The sequence below is a fragment of the Dermacentor albipictus genome, chromosome 8 (genome assembly GCF_038994185.2).
Source record: "Dermacentor albipictus isolate Rhodes 1998 colony chromosome 8, USDA_Dalb.pri_finalv2, whole genome shotgun sequence".
In the NCBI taxonomy this organism is placed as follows: Eukaryota; Metazoa; Arthropoda; class Arachnida; order Ixodida; family Ixodidae; genus Dermacentor; species Dermacentor albipictus.
This window is the reverse complement of record NC_091828.1, coordinates 20,619,499-20,638,150: the sequence shown is the minus strand read 5'-3', so window position 1 is coordinate 20,638,150 and position 18,652 is coordinate 20,619,499. Positions and strand designations below refer to the sequence as shown.

Genomic DNA, 18,652 nt, shown 5'->3' with positions numbered 1-18,652 from the left:
CTTTTTAATAAATATATTTATGTCGTTGTCACGATATGGTTGAGGCATTGTCGTCATTTCTTCGGGGATTCGTTGTCGTACTTTCGTCAGGGTGTCGTCGTGTTCGTTCCGTGGTCATCGTTCCAGCTTTGTCATGAGATTCTCGTCATAACATCGCCACGCTATCGCCATCGAACAGTCGTCGTACCATCGGCGTCATATGCTTGTCATCGTCCCGTTGTCCTCTCATACGGTCACCGTCACGCTGTCGGCGTTATAGCATGACGATTATTTCAGAATCGTCATCCCACGGTCGTGATGCCGTCATCGTCATACCGTCTTCCTCATTCCATCGACGTCTTTCCTTATTCTGTCGTCGTCAGTGCGCGTCGTCATGCCCTCGCGGTCGTGGCCGACCCGCTCGAGCGAGCGGCGTAGCAAAGTGAGGCAATCCGGCAGACAGCGTATGTCGCACGTATCCGAAGCAATGGAAATCTTGGAATGACAGCTGCATGTCCCGAATAAGCTTGTACTGTGCAATGCGGTGCGTTGTTACATTGCCCAAGACAAAATCGCGTTAACGGCGTCAGTCATCGTGAAATTGGTTCTGCCGAAATTTTTGAGGTGGCTTGGGCTGCAAGCGGGAATGAGCATCGGAGCATCACACGTGCTATACCGAAGCTCTGCCGCAGCTCTTGGCCACACATCTTGTCATGTGCGACCTTAGACCTTAGTTCCAAACTGTGTGCAATGGCTGTACATCGTCGATATATTTAGAAGAAACTCCTGAAGTCCAGGTGAACAATTCCTACTGGGTACCTTACATCTCATTCCTTATGGACGTTGGACGAAGGCACAAACGCAAGACAGCTTCGTTTATTCAGCGCGATTTGGGGTAAAAGTATAAATGAAAAAAAAAATGAAGGAATATTCCTGAAGGGGCTCGCCCTAGGATAAGGCTACGCAGAAATACTCTCATTATGCAACTGCTTCACTCATTCGATGAAATGTTGTATTTAAGCGAGAAATGTTAATTCTACGAACTTGGGGAAACAGGTTCTTCATTTAGAGTTCTAATTCTTTTACATCTAGCAAATGTCAGTATATAAAAAGTCAAGCCGAAATATTACAAATCCATATATATATATATATATATATATATATATATATATATGGTGCTTCACTATTTAAAAAGACGGAACCAGACCCAACGCCTGTATTAGGCGAGGCCGCAGATAGCACCAGCCATGATGGTCTGGGCTGATGATGATCGTATACCGATGAAACCGATGAGGTGAGCTCAAAGCGCGCTCAATATATGTATCAATTCTGCCAGCTGTAGATGTCTCAATGCAATAAGTTTACAAAATCGCGCTACCCCCTGTCATTGGTGCGCATTGCGCCGCTTATTCCCTGACGTATGACATAACAACTAGCTCAAACCAAGATTCTCTCTCGATTAACGGCGCTTTATTATACTTTGTAGCAGACGGAAATCCATGCCTTCAGTGCGCAGAATGAAGATATTTATCCATTAAGCGCTGCTGCCGCATTTTCGCACGTAGTAGACCATTGTGGACATGTATGTCAAGATGTATTGCAGTAGAGGCTGACGCTATTTTCCAACCGGCTGACCGCCTTGTTCAAAATTGTCTGGAGCACGCGTACTGCAAAGATTGCGTGCCATATAGGGGTATAAAATTTTTATCACACAGTATTTTCATAAAGTCTGACTTTATGTCCTCCATTCAGGCCCAATTAGTTCATTCGGCCTGAACAAAGGACTGTTTTCGACGCAATGTCACTGTTTGGCACGCCTTTCGTTGCAGTACACGTAGAATGCAGACGAGTCGCCGTTGCATGGTGGAAACGAACCCGATGATGCGATTTGCGGATAATTCTCTGTCACACAAATGACGATGTTCTAGCGAAGCCCCGAATCTCGCCTAACCTTGCGCCTTTTTTCATGCAGCGTTCATCGTTGCCTTCGAGTGTGCCGGCTGAGACTGCGATTATGCAGCAACGACAGCAAGCAGTAAATGAAGTCATGGGTGCAGAGCAACCTAACTCTCGCTCCAGTCAAGAAAAAAGGGATCCTGTGTCAACGCCCAGTGATAGACTTAGCATCATCGGGAAAGCTTTGACAGGTACGCCTTCCGCGGTTGCAGGCCGTGACGTGGCACGTTTTGTCCGAACAGATTAAAATGAGATGGCAGCAGGTGTGTGCGCGATGTGGTGTGAAATAGCCAACCTGCAAAGCTGCAGGCCCAGTTTCTTAGAGAATAATTATGCACAAAGAGTTATCAGCTGCATTGATGCCGCAGCCCAGATGGTTCGCTTTGCACGTTATTTATTCCGCATGAAAGGCAGCGGAGCCTTTCTTGCATTCGCCTGGATACGATTAGGGCTTTCGGAGTCAGGAGCCTAACGCAAGACATTGGGTTCCGCAGCTAGATACTGAAGTGCTGATATCTAAGCCATAGCCATTGAGTCAACGCTGCAGGAAGTTGCAAAGAATATATGTGAAGGAAGACTTTGGTCGACCAGTGTCCCTAGAATGCAATATAACACGCGTTGTCCTAACGCTTTCCCTCGGTTTCGCACGTATGCGTGAGTGATCACGAATCCTTTATTCAACGCGTAACTGCTGGCGTTCCTCGAGGCAGCCATGTTAGCGCTCCTATAGGGTATATAAAAATGATCATCTCTGTGACCCCCGAGAATGAAACCTATTCTTAAGCTGATGGCATTGCAACATTTCAATTTTTTTTTCAAGTTTCACTATTTTTCTGAAGCCATGTACAATTTAACACTTTATCTAGTAGGGATGTCATTACCACTTATGAATTACTGCAATCGAATCCAAAGCTGTTTTAGTGCTATAATTTGCTCCTGATATTCGGTTCTACCACAATGACATTTTCAGGCAGGACAGACGTTGTAGGGCTCGCCGCAGTGGGCCAAGTGGCTAACGGCGTAGCGCTGCGGAACACGAGGTCGCAGGTTCGACTCGCTGCCGAGCTACATTTTAGTTGGGGAGGAAATGCAAGAACGCTCGCGCACCGTGCTTGAGGTGCACGTTAAAGAATTGCACGTGCTATTATTGCAAGTTATTATTCGCTGCCATTGCAAGGCTTGTCGTGGCCGTGAACTTCCTGGTCCTTTCAGCTAGAGGTCCGCGCTCCGGGGCTGCTTTCATAGCCTGAGGCTAGCTCAGACACAAGGGCAGCCTGAAGGGTGCACGAATGTCTACTGTGGCATGAAGACGTAATTTTTTTTCTGGGTTCTATTGTTTTCTTGTTACAGGATATTACTGCTGTATTCCTACTACGCTATTTATGTTATGATGTTATGACGTTATTGATGGTATTCCAATACACTATTGATCGTCATGTTTTTATATTCTTTGTGGAAATCTTGCTGATAACTGCCTACGTGAAAGCAGCTAGCACAGCAGCTTTTTGCTTTTGGCCCTCCCAATGAACCCAGTGGTCAAATGAGCTTCAAATTAAATACTAGTTTAACAACTAGTTTAACAACATAACTTTTATTTTGCGGTGAGATAGAGGAACTACGTTTGAAAAAAAACGAAAAATCCTCCAGGCTTCAGTAACTTTTTCACTCTAAATGGTTCGGCGTGACAGAAAATTCGGGAAAGGAGGCGGATTCGCTTTATTTCTTCAATCTCACTTTCACTTTTCCGTACTCGCCCCACCTGATACTGAGTCTTTGTGGTGTAAAGCTCAACTTGAATATATGTCTTTGATTACAGGTGTCGCTTACCGTCCACCCGGTTCTAATATTGAGCATTTACACAATCTATGTGAATTTTTGGATAGTCATAATTATTCGTCCAACGTTATCTGCATGGGCGATTTTAATGGTCCCGGTGTTCATTGGTCTTCCATGAAAGCAAGCGGACACGAAGTAGCTATCGGGTGGGACTTGGTGCACATTTCATTTGTCCTGTGGCCTGCACCAGATCGTTCAGGATTTCACTCAACAAACTTCAGTCCTTGATCTTGTCCTTGTTACTACATCTCTTTTTAAGTCCCGTTATGAATGCGATGTTATTGATGGAATATCTGACCATAATGCTGTGTTAATTTCAGTTCCAGGCATCGTACCTAAATCTCGCTATATCTGCGGCACATTTCCTGACTTTAACCGCACCGATAATTTGGCAATAACAGATGCCCCAAGTGATTCTTTTCATGAGTTTGAACTAAGTAATAATCACTAGCGATACTAATACCTCGACAGGTTTCTTCGAAAATCTTGTCATTAAGTGTATCAACCTTTTTATTCCTTTAAAAACAAAGAAAGCAAACACTGAAATTCATTGGATGACTTGGGACCGTTTGCATTTATCACGTCGTGTGGCCAGATTACGTCGATCGAAAAGCTCTGGCGACTCAACAAAACACATGCAATTCCATAGCGCATAAAGGAACTCTGTTCTAAAATGGTTGCTGCAAAAGAATTTCCTTACAAGGTAACCTTGCCTAAATTAATGATGGCTAATCCCCGAAAATATTGGAAAGCTATCCTACCACCTGGGTCATCCTCGGACACGTTATAAATTAACGATGTTGCAGTTTCTGATTCACAGACAATAGCTCCTTCTTTTAACACCTACTTCCACTCTATCTTTACGACTGGTAACTCTTTAACGCCTGTTTTTGATTCCGAACCATACACTCGAATCGACGATATATCACTGACTCCTGAGGGTGTACATTACTTAATCCTAAACTTAGACACCAGTAAGTCGCGTGGTACTGACGGTATCCCGACTGTTTTTCTCGTTCGATACTCTCTTTGGTGCAGCAGATATCTAATAATTATCTTTGAAAAATCTCTCTTAACCGCCACCCTTCCTACCTCATGGAAACTTGCTTCAATTCTGCGCTTATTGAAGTGGGGTAACGTTCAGTTATCCAACGATAGGCCACTCTCCCTAACAGCACACTCATCTAAATTACTCGAACACGTTATCATTAAATATATTCTGGAATGTCTTGAAACTAACAAAATTTTATGCACTTTCCAGCATGGTTTTAGACGCGGCCTTAGCACTACAACTCAACTGACAGAATTCGTTCATGACGTAAGCTGCTCGTTAGACATAGGTGACCAAATTGATACTATTTTATAGATTTTTCAAAGGCCTTCGACACTGTGTCACACCCTAAACTTATGCAAAAGCTGTTCGCTATACTTAAAAAATATGCATCTTTGGTGGGCTGAATATCTGACTTTCTTTCCCAGCGTTCGCAATATGTATGTTTCAACTTTACTAACTCACCCTTGATGCCTGTTTCATCAGGGGGTTCCCCAAGGCTCAGTACTGGTACCTCTTTCACTCCTGCTTCGTATTAATGATCTCCCCGTACACACCTCAGTTGAAATACGCCTTTTTGCAGATGATTGCGTTTTATATCATACCATTAAATTTCCTACTGGTCACATTGTCTTTAACAATTATTTGGCCGACTTCTGTAACTGGTACAAAGCATGGCGAATGAATATCAACTTTTCCAAAACTGTCTCCATGTCCTTTACCTGATGCTCATCCCCTTCCTTCTTTGGCTATGCCTTTAACAATATTATTTTAACTAGGGTTTTCGAATTCAAATATTTAGGTATCCTACTAACACACGATTTGTGATGATGGAAACACATTGATATAACCGGTAACAAGGCCTTTAAAAGACTAGGTTACTTACACTGTACGCTGCGTCTCACTCCAAGAGAAACAAAACTTCTTACTTATGAAACCCTCATTCGCACCATCCTCGAATATGGCTGCATTGTATGGAATACATACAAACACTGTGACGTCAAAAATCTAGAACCAGTGCAAAAAAAGGCGTTGCGTTTTGTTTGTAGGAGATACGACAAGGAATTTTCGCCGTCTAACTCTCTTCCCCTACTTGGTCTCACTGCTCTTGCGGAGCGTCGCAGACTTGAATGCCTAAAATTCCTTCAGATGTTAATCAATTCTCCTCGCCTCTCCTCTTCACTTTTTCGAAATAATAATATACGAGGGGTTACCATTCTCTAAATATCTCAACCTTTTCTACCCGCACTGATTTCCTTAAACACAGCTGTTTTCCATCAACGATTGATTTCTTTAAACACAGCTGTTGTACATCAACAATTGAAGCCTGGAATACTTTACCGTGCAACATCCGTTCACTACCACTGAAAAAATTCACGCAAGCTTGTTTATCCCACTCCTGCAATAGTCTCAGTGAGGCTGCAGTATGTATAAATAAATAAATAAATAAATAAATAAATAAATAAATAAATAAATAAATAAATAAATAAATAAATAAATAAATAAATAAATAAATAAATAAATAAATAAATAAATAAATAAATAAATAAATAACGGCTGCACAGCTCAATATCAGTAAGGGTGCAGATCAACTTCACCGGGAGTCGCGGGCCACGATTTATGGGAAACCGTTCATCCTGATGAGAAGGTTCTCTATTTGGTGGCGTTCACTGCCTTCCTAAGCACTGGTAAATCCAGGAGAAAAAAAGGCTGTTCTCGCTCCTTTATCTGTTGTCTTCGTGCAAATCTGTGCTGGGCGAATCTACCGAAGAAGGGGAGGTGAGACCTAGCCGTTACCCAACCCCCTACACTTCCCACCCTCTCATTCACTGTGACAGACATGATGGTGAATCAGCGCTAACAACACTGTTTGTGCATTGTAGAAAGGTGGGGCTTACGTGCAGCAACAGACGCACGCTGTTTTTCAGCGCCACCCATTGACGTGCACTACAAGCATCTGTAGCGGAACCTGAGGCCGCGCTGTCTGCTGGTGGTAGCAGACGACGAGACTTTCGATGCCCGCTGGAACCTCTACTGTTAGTAGGCGAGCCAGTCACGATTGCCTTTTTAGCGAAGCCATTCTCTGCCGATTTTGATATTTTGCAATGTCCGTGATGATGACACTCCTTGGAGGAAACGCGGCAGTAGTTTTTCCACTAAAGTATCTTTTTTTGCATTGATATTTAGCGCGTAACAAAGCTTTGGAACATCTTTACGCAGTTTACTTACGCCACAAGAAGCATGCAACGTAGGCGGTGTCGAATAACTAAACTATATAAATGGGCGACTCCGCTTGCCACGGCGCCACCCGTAGCTTCGACTCCACAGCAAGTCGTTGAAGCGGAGCATCTGGTCGCTCGCGCAAATATGCCTCCGAGAAGGGGCGCACACTCGACACGTAGTACTGCTAACTGCGCCTATCACGTGACCCGACACTACGTGGCATGATCGCACGCATGGGTGCACAAGGGGAACACACTTACCCTGAACGCTCTCGACCAGGGATGGACGGGCTCGAACGCTATTGAAAAGCAAGGGAGTTAAAGATACAAAAGTTGAAACAGGCCAAAGTCATGCACTGTACGCTATGATGCCAAGGTTGAGCTGATTAGGTTGGAGCGCAAAGCTTACGTGCGCATACATAAACCATCAGGGTCCATACTCGCATAAACCTCTTTGGCTAGAATCATTTGCACTAGCAAGTGCCTGCCAATTCTGATACTTGCTAAGTTGTTAGCGAATAATATAATATATAATAATATATGGAGTTTTACGTGCCAAAACCACTTTCTGATTATGAGGCATGCCGTAGTGGGGGACTCCGGAAATTTTGACCACCTGGGGTTTTTTAACGTGCACCTAAATCTAAATACATGGGTGTTTTCGCATTTCACCCCCATCGAAATGCGACCGCCGTGGCCGGGATTCGATCCCGCAATCTCATGCTTAGCAGCCTAACGCCATAGCCACTGAGCAACCACGGCGGGTAAGTTGTTAGCGAAGGCCGTCGGGTAGTGGCAAAGAGCACTTATGAACGAACAGCTTTGTGAAGTGGGCCCCTGACCATTGTCTCTCCTGGTCATTCCGACGATATACCTCCTCCAACAAGTTTCCTGCAGGTTCCCGACAGGCTGCAACTGCATATGCAGCCGTTTTTCCGACACGCCGCCTGAACGATTACGTGTCCCTTTCACACGATGTAACTGCATAAAAAGCGGTGCAGACATAAAATCTCATTGCGTGAAACCCAGCACATGATGCTTAGCATAATTCTACCGGGAAGAGTAGTGAAGGAGCCCGTGCAAACATTAAAAGCACAAAAAATGTGTCAGAGCACTAGTGTCAGCATGTTAGATGTAAGAGCAAACAGGGTGTCAATAGGGGATGGCAGGATAGACAGAGCAAAAAAGTTGAATTTTACGTTTTAGTGTCAGAAAAGCATGCGAATCCTGAGGAACATGGCAGTATAACGGCGAGCGTGGACGACCGATCCAAGCCACCTAAAAATGATGCCAGATCCGCAGATTAATGTATTTGAAAACACGCTGCTTCTGTGTACATGTCGTCTTAGCCGTGTTCAACAGCTTCTTTTAAAGCTTAATTTATTGCGACTTCATATGAGAAATACATTCTCTTTATGGCGCGTTTGTCACCTCGCACTGCAAATGTTCATAGTGATTGGGCTGCTGTAGTGTATTGCGTCACCGTCACGGACTGCTTTGCTGATGTTTGACGCATTTCACCCGCGCGCAATTCTCTACGTTGTGTCCCAAAAACGCCGGAAGCACATGTGCAAGTGACAGTGATAAATATGCGGCCCAAAAGTTCCGAGTGAGTGCACGTGACATCACACAACCTGTATTCTGCGATATCTCTCTAACTTGGCAGAGAGAGGGCTGCAGCTCTACGCTTGCCAATGAATGGTGCAGAAGAAATCTAATCCTGATCACTAAGGCTCAGGTGGTTGGTGGAAAGAAAGCGATAACCTGTGTTCATTCTGCTGGAACGTTCTAACTCATGGGGTTACCGTGCAAACTAAGCCTGATGTTTTCTCAAAATGCCACTTCTCGGTTGTGAAAATATATTATGCGCCTTTTCTGGAAAATTATAGCCAGTCGTTTATAACTCATCGTTAAACGTATTGCCAACAAGCAGTAGCTAAAATATCAACACATCCTTAATGTAATGTAAAGAAAACAAATGAAAACTCGAAGTTCTTTTATGAGTAACCATAAGTGCAAAGAATATTTTCCCGTAATGATGCCTGTAAAAACCAAAATTGTTAAAGTTCCGTTCGAACACAGTATTATATTGGAGCGCTGGCCAACTTAAATTGTCATCCTGGCAATAATTACATTTAGATCTAAATCTCTATCTTCATAGACAATTACACAGAATATTAGAGGTTCTGAGTCGAAAAAGCCGTTTAATGTTAAGGTAGACGGTATCCCCGTTCAGCTCGGTAAATTAGAGATAAGATGGGAAATAATTTTTACAGGAGAATGCTAAAAGCGACGTGCCACATTAACCCACCATTCCCCCCTTAACCGCAGATGTTTGAAAAGCAAAAAAAAAGAAACAGACAAAATTTTGGCGCGGGTACCTATCTGCGTCAGCCGGCGTTCACGCCGGAAGAATTTCATTGACGTTTCGACCTCGACATTGGCTCTGTTACGGCGTGCCACCAACTTGGTCAGACATTGGCTTTTCAAATGTTGCCTGTAGATTTCACATAAACTTTGCTTGCCAAAAACGCGCTTTCGAAATGTATAAGAGCTTCTTAAGGACAGCTTATATTTATTTTCGCGAATTTGGTCTGTGGTCACCGCGATGAGGCGTGGTCGTCACCCGTTCTTGGAGTCTGCCTTGCTTCTCAAGTCCCGGCCAGAGTCGGCGCTGGCGTCAGGCACCGACAAGCTTTGGCGCTCGGCGAGCGCAACCCGTTCACCGAAATTGTTTTTAAGGGCATCACAGCGAAGTTGTGGGTTATAATGTCCGCGCCGGAAATGCATCGTAAAATTGTAGCCTGTGATACGAGCATCAGACGCCGTGTTTTTTCTGGTATTACAATGTTCATTGGGCCGTAATACACGTTAATGAGTATCAAGCTAACGAAACAGCGGCAAGGAGGAAGAGGCGATGTTCCAGTGTGAAAACACATGCAATTTCTGGAAAGTAGCACTCGGCAAAGGAGCTAAATTGTGCACGAGGAACGTGGCCACCGCATGTCCCTTCGTTGTGCTACTTTAGATGCAGGTGTATTGTTAAAGGTCCGTGTTATAGTACAGACATTGTTCTTTGGCACAACTCATCGACAGCTTCAGTATAATAACAAATGGGTCAAAAGTACCCTTTGATACGAACCGGAGGCGACAACATAACTGAATGCTGTTACTGCCGGTGATGTAGTCGGTGGCTCCTTGTTTTAAGTTCAGCAAAGTATGCATAAAGTTTTTAATTTTGCATGCTGTTTTTGCTTCTGCAGTCTTTAGTTTTTGTGCGAACGCATAATTTGGGCGCGTATCCTTTCCCGTAGACCCGGACAGCCTGAACGCTCTTCAAATGCAGTGGCTGGTGTTCAACATCTGCGATGGAGTCACCAAAGACTCCAACAACGCTGCGTCCGCGGCTGAGTTCTGCACATCCCTCATCAAGGTGAGACATGGCGGAAACTGGCTTTTTTGACTGCTTAAAAAAACGGCGAAACTACACATACTATATTAGGCCCTTGATTTGGCACTGCACATATTCGCTTTCTAATGCATTTTTCTAAGGTATCAAAAATAATAAAAAAGCTTAATTTTTCACGTCGCATATATTATTATCCATTCAATCAAACTAATAGAATAAAATATATCGGGATAAAACTCACCCGACATTGCGAAACTGTAGTTTTGATGCTTTCTGCTCGTTGAAGAACCGCACAGATGGCAAACGGGTGAGCCTATTGCAACAAGGTACAGTGCTAAGCGAGTGAAACGCGATACTGTTAGCGCATGGCTTCCGTCAAATTTCGCAGCACCGACGAGCGCTGGTTGATCGATGGAGGGGGGTGGGTGACACGTGACGTCACAATGCGTCATAAAGGCTCAAGTTCTCATCACGTGCCAGAACGCGTCAACTCGGTGCCCCCAGCTTCCAATAATGGCGCAAAAAGCACCGGCAGCCAAGCACTCCCATTACGCATTTTAATCCGTGAAAATTGACGCCTTTATTTTTGCTGCTAGAAAATGTAGGCAGAGAAGTTACTGCAGAATAGCGCGTGATTCTTAGAGAAATTCAACAGCCTCTGAAGCAACAAAGCAGGGTGGCGAACCGAAACAAATACCGGTTTGGTTCGGGTTGTGGTTCAGTTCGCTCCGATTTCGTTCCTGTTTCGTTCTTGCTTGGAGAAATCAACAATTATAGCAGTACGCAAACCTGTTCGGCGTAGTCCATCTTTTCCTGCCCCATGGCAGCATAGTACTATCGACTTTCCTCATGGCCTATGCGCAAGGTTCATCGAGAGGATTCACGAATGAATTCTTTATAAAGCCTATCGGATCCCGCGCGGCCTTTCATGGGTTTCGCAGCACCACAGCTATGGCTACGAACTCTCACCTACGACGCTCGTTTGTCAAGCAGGTAAACTACTACTATTCCTTAATCACGCCTCGACATACTCGCTATGCTTGGCAGCACCATATTGTCACGTGGTGGTGACGTTGAAGAACACAATAGCAATACTGTGAACGACAAAATTAACTTTATTGGGCGAACCTGTGCCCACAAAAGCATGGCGTCGAGCGTCGTCGTCTGGTTCCTGCCGTAAACGAGCTTGAATGGTATCATCTGTGTTGTTTCTTGCACCGCCGTGTTGTAAGCGAACGTTACGTACGGCAGGACCGCATCCCACGTCTTGTGCTCGACGTCGACGTACATTGCAAGCATGTCCGCGAGGGTCCTGTTCAGGCGCTCCGTGAGACCATTCGTCGGCGGATGGTAGGCAGTCGTCCTTCTGTGACTTGTCTGGCTGTATTGCAGAATGGCTTGCATGAGCTCTGCCGTAAAAGCCGTTCCTCTGTCGGTGATGAGGACTTCTGGAGCACCATGTCGCAGCAGGATGTCCATGACGAAAAATTTCGCCACTTCGGCTGCGCTGCCTTTGGGTAGAGCTTTAGTTTCAGCGAAGCGGGTGAAATAGTCCGTCGCCACGGCGATCCACTTATTTCCGGAAGTTGATGTCGGAAACGGTCCCAACAAGTCCATCCGTCTCAACAAGTCCATCGGACAGTACTGCTGAAAAGGTCGGCAAGGAGGCTTGATCGGCTGTAGTAATCCGGCTGACCTCGTCGGCGGCGTCTTGCGTCGCTGACAGTCCCGGCATGTTCTGACATAACGGGTGACGTCGGCGGTCAGTCGCGGCCAATAATACTTTTCTTGTATCCTCGATAGTGTCCGGTAAAACCCGAGGTGCCCGGTGGTCGGATCGTCATGTAGGGCGCGCAGTACTTCTGGACGCAGCGTCGACGGAAGAACAAGAAGGTAGTTCGCGCGGACTGGTGAGAAGTTCTTCTTCACGAGTAGATTGTTTTGAAGCGTGAAGGAATATAATCCGCACTTAGTGCCCTGGGGACAACGTCGGTGTGCCCTTCCAAATATTCGACGAGGCCGTTTAGCTCCTGGTCTGCCCGTTGCTGTTCAGCGAAGTCTTCCGCGCTTATCATTCCAAGGAAGGCGTCGGCATTCTCGCCATCTTGCAGCGGTGGGTCAATGGGGGCGCGTGATAGGCAATCGGCATCAGAGTGTTTTCATCGGGACTTGTAGGTTACAGTGATGTTGTATTCCTGTAGTCTGAGGCTCCACCGCGCCAGTCGTCCTGAAGGATCCTTTATATTCGCTAGCCAACACAATGCCTTATGGTCGCTGACGACTTTGAATGGCCTGCCATATAGATAAGGGCGAAATTTAGCTCTAGCCCAAACGATGGCGAGGCATTCCTTTTCGGTCGTAGAATAGTTAGCTTCCGCTTTTGACGGCGACCGGCTAGCATAAGCTACCACCTGTTCGACTCCGTTTCTCCTCTGGACTAGAACGGCACCGAGGCCTAGGCTACTGGCGTCAGTATACATTTCTGTATCGGCGTACTCGTCGAAGTGCGCAAGTACCGGCGGCGACTGCATGCGTCTTTTGAGTTCTTCAAATGCGTCGGCCAGCGGCGTTCCCCACTTGAACTCAACATCACATTTAGTTAGACGTGTCAACGGCTCAGCGATGCGTGAAAAGTCCTTGGCAAAGCGTCTGTAGTAGGCACGCATGCCAAGGAATATACGAACTGCTTTCTTGTCGATGGGTTGCGGGAACTGTGCGATGGCAGCTGTCTTTTGCGGGTCTGTACGGACACCCGATATTCTGATTACGTGGCCTAGGAACAGAAGCTCATCGTAAGCGAAGCGTCATTTTTCCAGCTTCAGAGTAAGCCCCGATGACTTGATGGCCTCTAGTACTGTCGCAAGCCGCCTGAGGTGATCGTCGAAATTTCCGGCGAGGACGACGACGTCATCCAAGTAAACGAGACAGGTGTGCCACTTCAATCCTGCTAAAATCGTGTTCATCACGCGTTGGAACTTTGCAGGCGCCGAGAACAGTCCGAATGGCATAACCTTGAACTCGTAGAGGCCATCTGGGGTGATGAAGGCGGTATTTTCGCGATCTCGTTCGTCGACTTCTATTTGCCAATAGCCAGACTTGAGGTCCATCGACGAGAAGTATTTAACGTTGCAGAGCCGATCCAATGCGCCGTCTATTCGTGGGAGGGGGTATACGTCCGTCTTCGTGATCTTGTTCAGACGACGGTAATCGACGCAGATACGTAGGGTTCCGTCCTTTTTCTTCACCAAAACTACAGGAGATGCCCACGGGATTTTGGATGTCTGGGTGATGTCGTCGCGCAGCATTTCGTCAACTTGGTGCCTTATAGCCTCACGTTCTCGTGTAGAAACTCGATAAGGCCTCTGGCGGTGTGGTCGAGCACACTCTTCGGTTATTATGCGATGCTTTGCGACTGGCGTTTGTCGAATCCTTGATGACGTCGAAAAGCACTCTTTGTATCGTCTAAGTAAGCTTCTCAGCTGTTGTTGCTTTATCATGGGGCGACTTGGATTTATGTCGAAGTGTGGTGCGGGAACTACGGTGGTCGGGGTACATGCGGCATAATCCGAGAGGACAAACGCATTGCTGGTTTCCAGAAATTCCTCGATGTATGCGATCGTCGTGCCCGTGTTGATGTGCTTGAACTCCTGGCTGAAGTTTGTCAGCAACACTTTCGTGTTTCTTCCGTGCAGTCGAGCGATTCCTCTAGCGACGCAAATTTCACGGTCGAGTAGTAAACGTTGGTCGCCTTCGATGACGCCTTCTACGTCAGCGGGTATTTCTGTGCCGACCGAAATAACAATGCTCGAGCGAGGCGGGATGCTCACTTGATCTTCGAGCACACTCAAGGCGTGGTCACTACGAGAGCTCTCCGGCGGTATCGCTTGATCTTCCGACAGCGTTATCGATTTTGACTTCAGGTCTATGATTGCGCCGTGTTGGCTCAGGAAGTCCATGCCGAGAATAACGTCTCGTGAACACTGTTGGAGGATAACGAAGGTGGCAGGGTAAGTCCGGTCATTTACGGTAATTCTTGCCGTACAGATTCCAGTCGGCGTAATAAGGTGTCCTCCAGTGGTTCGAATTTGAGGGCCTTCCCATGCAGTTTTAACTTTCTTCAACTGGGCGGCGATGTATCCACTAGTTACGGAATAACCGGCTGCTGTATCCACTAAGGCGGTAACTGCGTGGCTGTCGAGAAGCATGTCGAGGTCGGTGGTTCTTTGTCTGGCGTTGCAGTTAGGTCTCGGCGTCGGATCACGGCTGCGTCGTGTTGAACTGAAGCTGGAACGTCGCGTCATCAGGTTGTCTTTCGTCGTCGTATTCTGTGCTTCCAGACTTCGTCGGGACGGCGGCGTGTCGTTTAGTCGTTGGGGTAGTTTCTTCGGTGTCTTCGTCGGCGGCGGAGGATCTTCGTAAGTTCGACGAACAGCGACCGCACCTCCATCGGTTGCTGCTTTTAGTTTTCCGGATATGGGCTCGCTGACCGGCCCCGGGCTGCGCCAGAGTATGGTCGGCGCTGCGGCGACAGGTAGCGGCCTGGTGATGGCGAACGCAACGGTCGTCGAGAGCTCCACTGACTAGCGGCGAGGTAGTCAGCGATATCGCGAGGGCGTTCACCGCTGAACCTCATGTTTTACGATGTCAGCGATCGAGGCCACTTGAGGCTGCGACGACGGGAAGATCTTCTGAAGCTCCTCTCGTACGACTGCCCTGATAGCCTCGCGCAGGTCGTTGGAGGCCAATGATTGAACGCCGGCATAGTTTATAGAGTTGGTGCGGTGGCCGAATTGCCGGTTTCGCATCTCGAGTGTCTTCTCGATGCTGGTGGCCTCACGAAGAAACTCGTCGACGGTCATCGGAGGGCTTCGTACAATTCCGGCAAAAAGTTCCTCCTTCACACCACGCATGAGTAGGCGAACTTTCTTCTCCTCTGGAATTTCAGGGTCGGCGTGGAGTAATAGAGGGCTCATTTCCTCTGTGAAGATCGCGGTTGTCTTATTAGGTAGCTGCACCCGGGTTTCTAATAGCGCTTGGGCTCGTTCTCGGCGTACGACGCTTGCGAATGTCTGCAGGAAGGCGCTTCGGAACAGGTCCCAGGTCGTTAAGGTGGATTCTCGGTTCTCGAACCACTTCCTGGCAGCGTCCTCCAATGCAAAATAGACATGTCGCAGCTTGTCGTCGCTTTCCCAGCTGTTAAACGCAGCCACCCTCTCATACGTTTCCAGCCAGCTTTCCGGCTCCTCAAATGGGGAACCGCGGAATGTCGGTGGTTCCCTGGGCTGCTGAAGAATTATTGGGGCCGTTGCGACTGCCATTGGGGATCTCTTCTTAGTCGTTTCTGGACAATCTTCTTGGACTGTCTTCTTCGTCGTATCTGGTAGAAGACCGTGTTCCGGGGGCAGCTGCTGTAGCCGGCGGCTTGCTCGGTGTTCTTGGTCGACGTTGGTGTTGTCTTTGCGGTCCGCGCTTGTATTATGGCTTGTCGGGGGCGTCCGGTACATGAACGTAAAGCACCTCCACTAGGTGTCACGTGGTGATGACGTTGACGATCGCAGTAGCAATACTGTGAACGACAAAATTATCTTTTATTGGGCGAACCTGTGCCCACAAAACAGGCTACACTTATAGCACAACGATAGCGGCGAACACGGTCGGCGATCGTCGAAAATCTGATCAGTGGGTTAAGCGCGTCGGCTTTTATACAGCGGTCGTCGAATGTTCCAGATTAACCGCTGGGACCCGCGTGTCTTCCACAAAGTTCTACACTATTCGTGTCGCGGATAGATGCAATCAGATTAGACAAGTTGCGGTGAAAGACAGTGGACGGAAACATCGATAACATTCCAGAAACTTCTTTTACATGCAGGCGCGTCCTGCGCTGTGCGATAACATTTGTTAGGTGACGAAACGTGGTCGCCCAATAAAGTTAAGTACACGTGTCAATATTACTGGTGCTGCCATACCCAAGCTGTTGTTACGCAATTTTTTGCGACTGTTTTCGTGTTCTTCGACAAATACAATTTTGTCCGGTGACATCGAAGCACCAACTGATACAATGGAAACACTTAACAAAAATCACTACTGGCCAAGTATCATTACTAAATGACATGAAGTCGATCAAGCAAAAATTATCTGAGAGCGACAAATCTTTTGATGACAGAAAAAAAACGAATAACTAAGGTAGAAGAAGACTGCTGAGCACTTGTCGAGGAAACAAAATGATGTTGACCAGCTCAGGATGCTCGCCGAACAGAGCGCAAATAAGATTGTGTCAATTGAGGCTAAACTTGACGATTCCGAAGATACGGCGCGAACATCAAATCTTGTCTTTGGCTTGCGAGACACTGAAAACGGAACGCGGGCTGCGCTCGAAACCCTAGTGATTCAGCACTGCAGTACACAACTGAACAGCCCCATTGAACATTTACTGAGACATTGAAAGAGCCCGCAGATTAGGTCGCTTTAATAGTAACAAAAATAGGCCTGTTGTGCAATTCGCCCATTTTGAAGCAAAAGAGCGCGTGCTGTCGGGCGCTGAAAAACTTAAATAAATTTATTACAGAATCTTGGAAGGCTATTCTCCTAACACCCTAACTGCTAGAAGGCACCTAGTTCAGTTCGCCAAAGCGCAACATAGACCCTTCAAACTGCGCCACAACAAATTACTAATTGGAAGTACATCTTGCGCATGAGATCATAGCTCGGATAAGGTGGTGGCTCGATCGCCGGGTTCCTAGCATTCGACCGTCCCAATACCCGTCCGAATAACCGTCCCAACAACTACCTTTCATTTCTTTAAACCATTATCCGCAGTATTCTTCCCAAACTTGAGGCCCTACAAAGCCTACTCAGTACAACGCCATCGAACATCACCATTGTTACTAAAACTTGGCTTAAGCCATCCATTAAAAATTCGGAAATTCATTCACATTTCCCAAATTTTTTTGTATTTCAACGCGACAGAGACCATAAAAGGAGCGGCGGAGTAATGATATGTGCGCACGAAAATCTTCAGCGGGCTGAAATAACTCTGACAACAGCCTTAGAAATTCTCCATGTGATAAGTAACGCTTCCCCCCAGCTGTTGTTATCGGTGCGTGCTATCGTCCACCCGATGCAGACCGCTATTTCGTAGCTGACTTTCATGACTTACTTCAATCGGAAACAGCGCTTTATCCCCAATCTCCTATCACGCTATTCGGTGATTTCAACTTCCCTGCCATCACTTGGTCCAACATAGCTGAAACAGCCTCAAAAAACACCGTTGAAGGTGATTTCATTATTACGTGTCTCACGTTTGGCCCAACACAAATCGTCAATAACCCCACGCGGCGAAATGAAAAGTCTTATAACATACTAGATCTTATCATACGCACTCCGATAATGTTTCGCCACTAATGTACTTACCCGGCCTTAGCTACCGTTCAGTTCTACATACCTCATCCCAATGCGGCATTCCAGCCTTCAGTAAATCTAGAAAAATTATTGCGCCTTACGACAAAGGCAACTGCACTGATATGAATAGTAAACTTGCAGAATTTGCCAGCTCGTTCTCTACCGGTTTTTCAGAACGTTCCGTTGAAACTAACTGGTTCATTTTCAAAAGTAGAGTACATCACCTGATAAAAACTCACCCACCTATTATCACTATAACAGAAAAAAACTCATCACCGTGGTTCAACACGGCACTAAACCGACTCAACAATAAAAAGAAAAGGCTTTACCGCGCATCTAGGCGTTCTGACGCTGAGTGTGCATGGCATAAATACTACAACACTGAAAAAACGCACCTATCGCTTGTCAGTTAAAAAATAAAAAAAAAAAATAAAAAAAGAAATAAAACGCGCTTTTTTTTCGACTGCCTTACCAAACACTCTGCAAAATAAATCTAAACATTTCTGTAACATTGTAAATCCAAAACGTTCGCAACCACTTGCACTGTGTGACGAGCAAAATAGGCCTATTCCTGATAATGAAACGGCCGAAGTACTTAATCATGTATTTTCCTCCGTGTTTACTTATGAACCCAAAGGTGAACTTCGTGGTGAACTTCCTGAATTACCATATTCAAATTAGCATATCATGCCCGCAATAACCTTTAGTTTTGATGGCATCAGGAAATGTATTGATTCCTGGAAACTGTAATCCTCACCTTATATCGATGGTAATAATTACAGTCTTCAAAAATACTAAATA

The 18,652-nt window shown here is 46.2% G+C and overlaps 1 protein-coding gene across 1 annotated transcript in view; it reads left to right on the top strand.

The window, feature by feature from the left end:
* The window catches only part of LOC139048644 (MIF4G domain-containing protein B-like), an 82,832-nt gene that overhangs the window by 18,393 nt on the left and 45,787 nt on the right, over positions 1-18,652 (top strand). The window contains exons 2-3 of the mRNA XM_070523118.1: positions 1,952-2,126; positions 10,359-10,477. Of these exons, the coding sequence (XP_070379219.1) occupies positions 1,952-2,126; positions 10,359-10,477 (294 nt within the window). The remainder of the gene's footprint in view (positions 1-1,951; positions 2,127-10,358; positions 10,478-18,652) is intronic.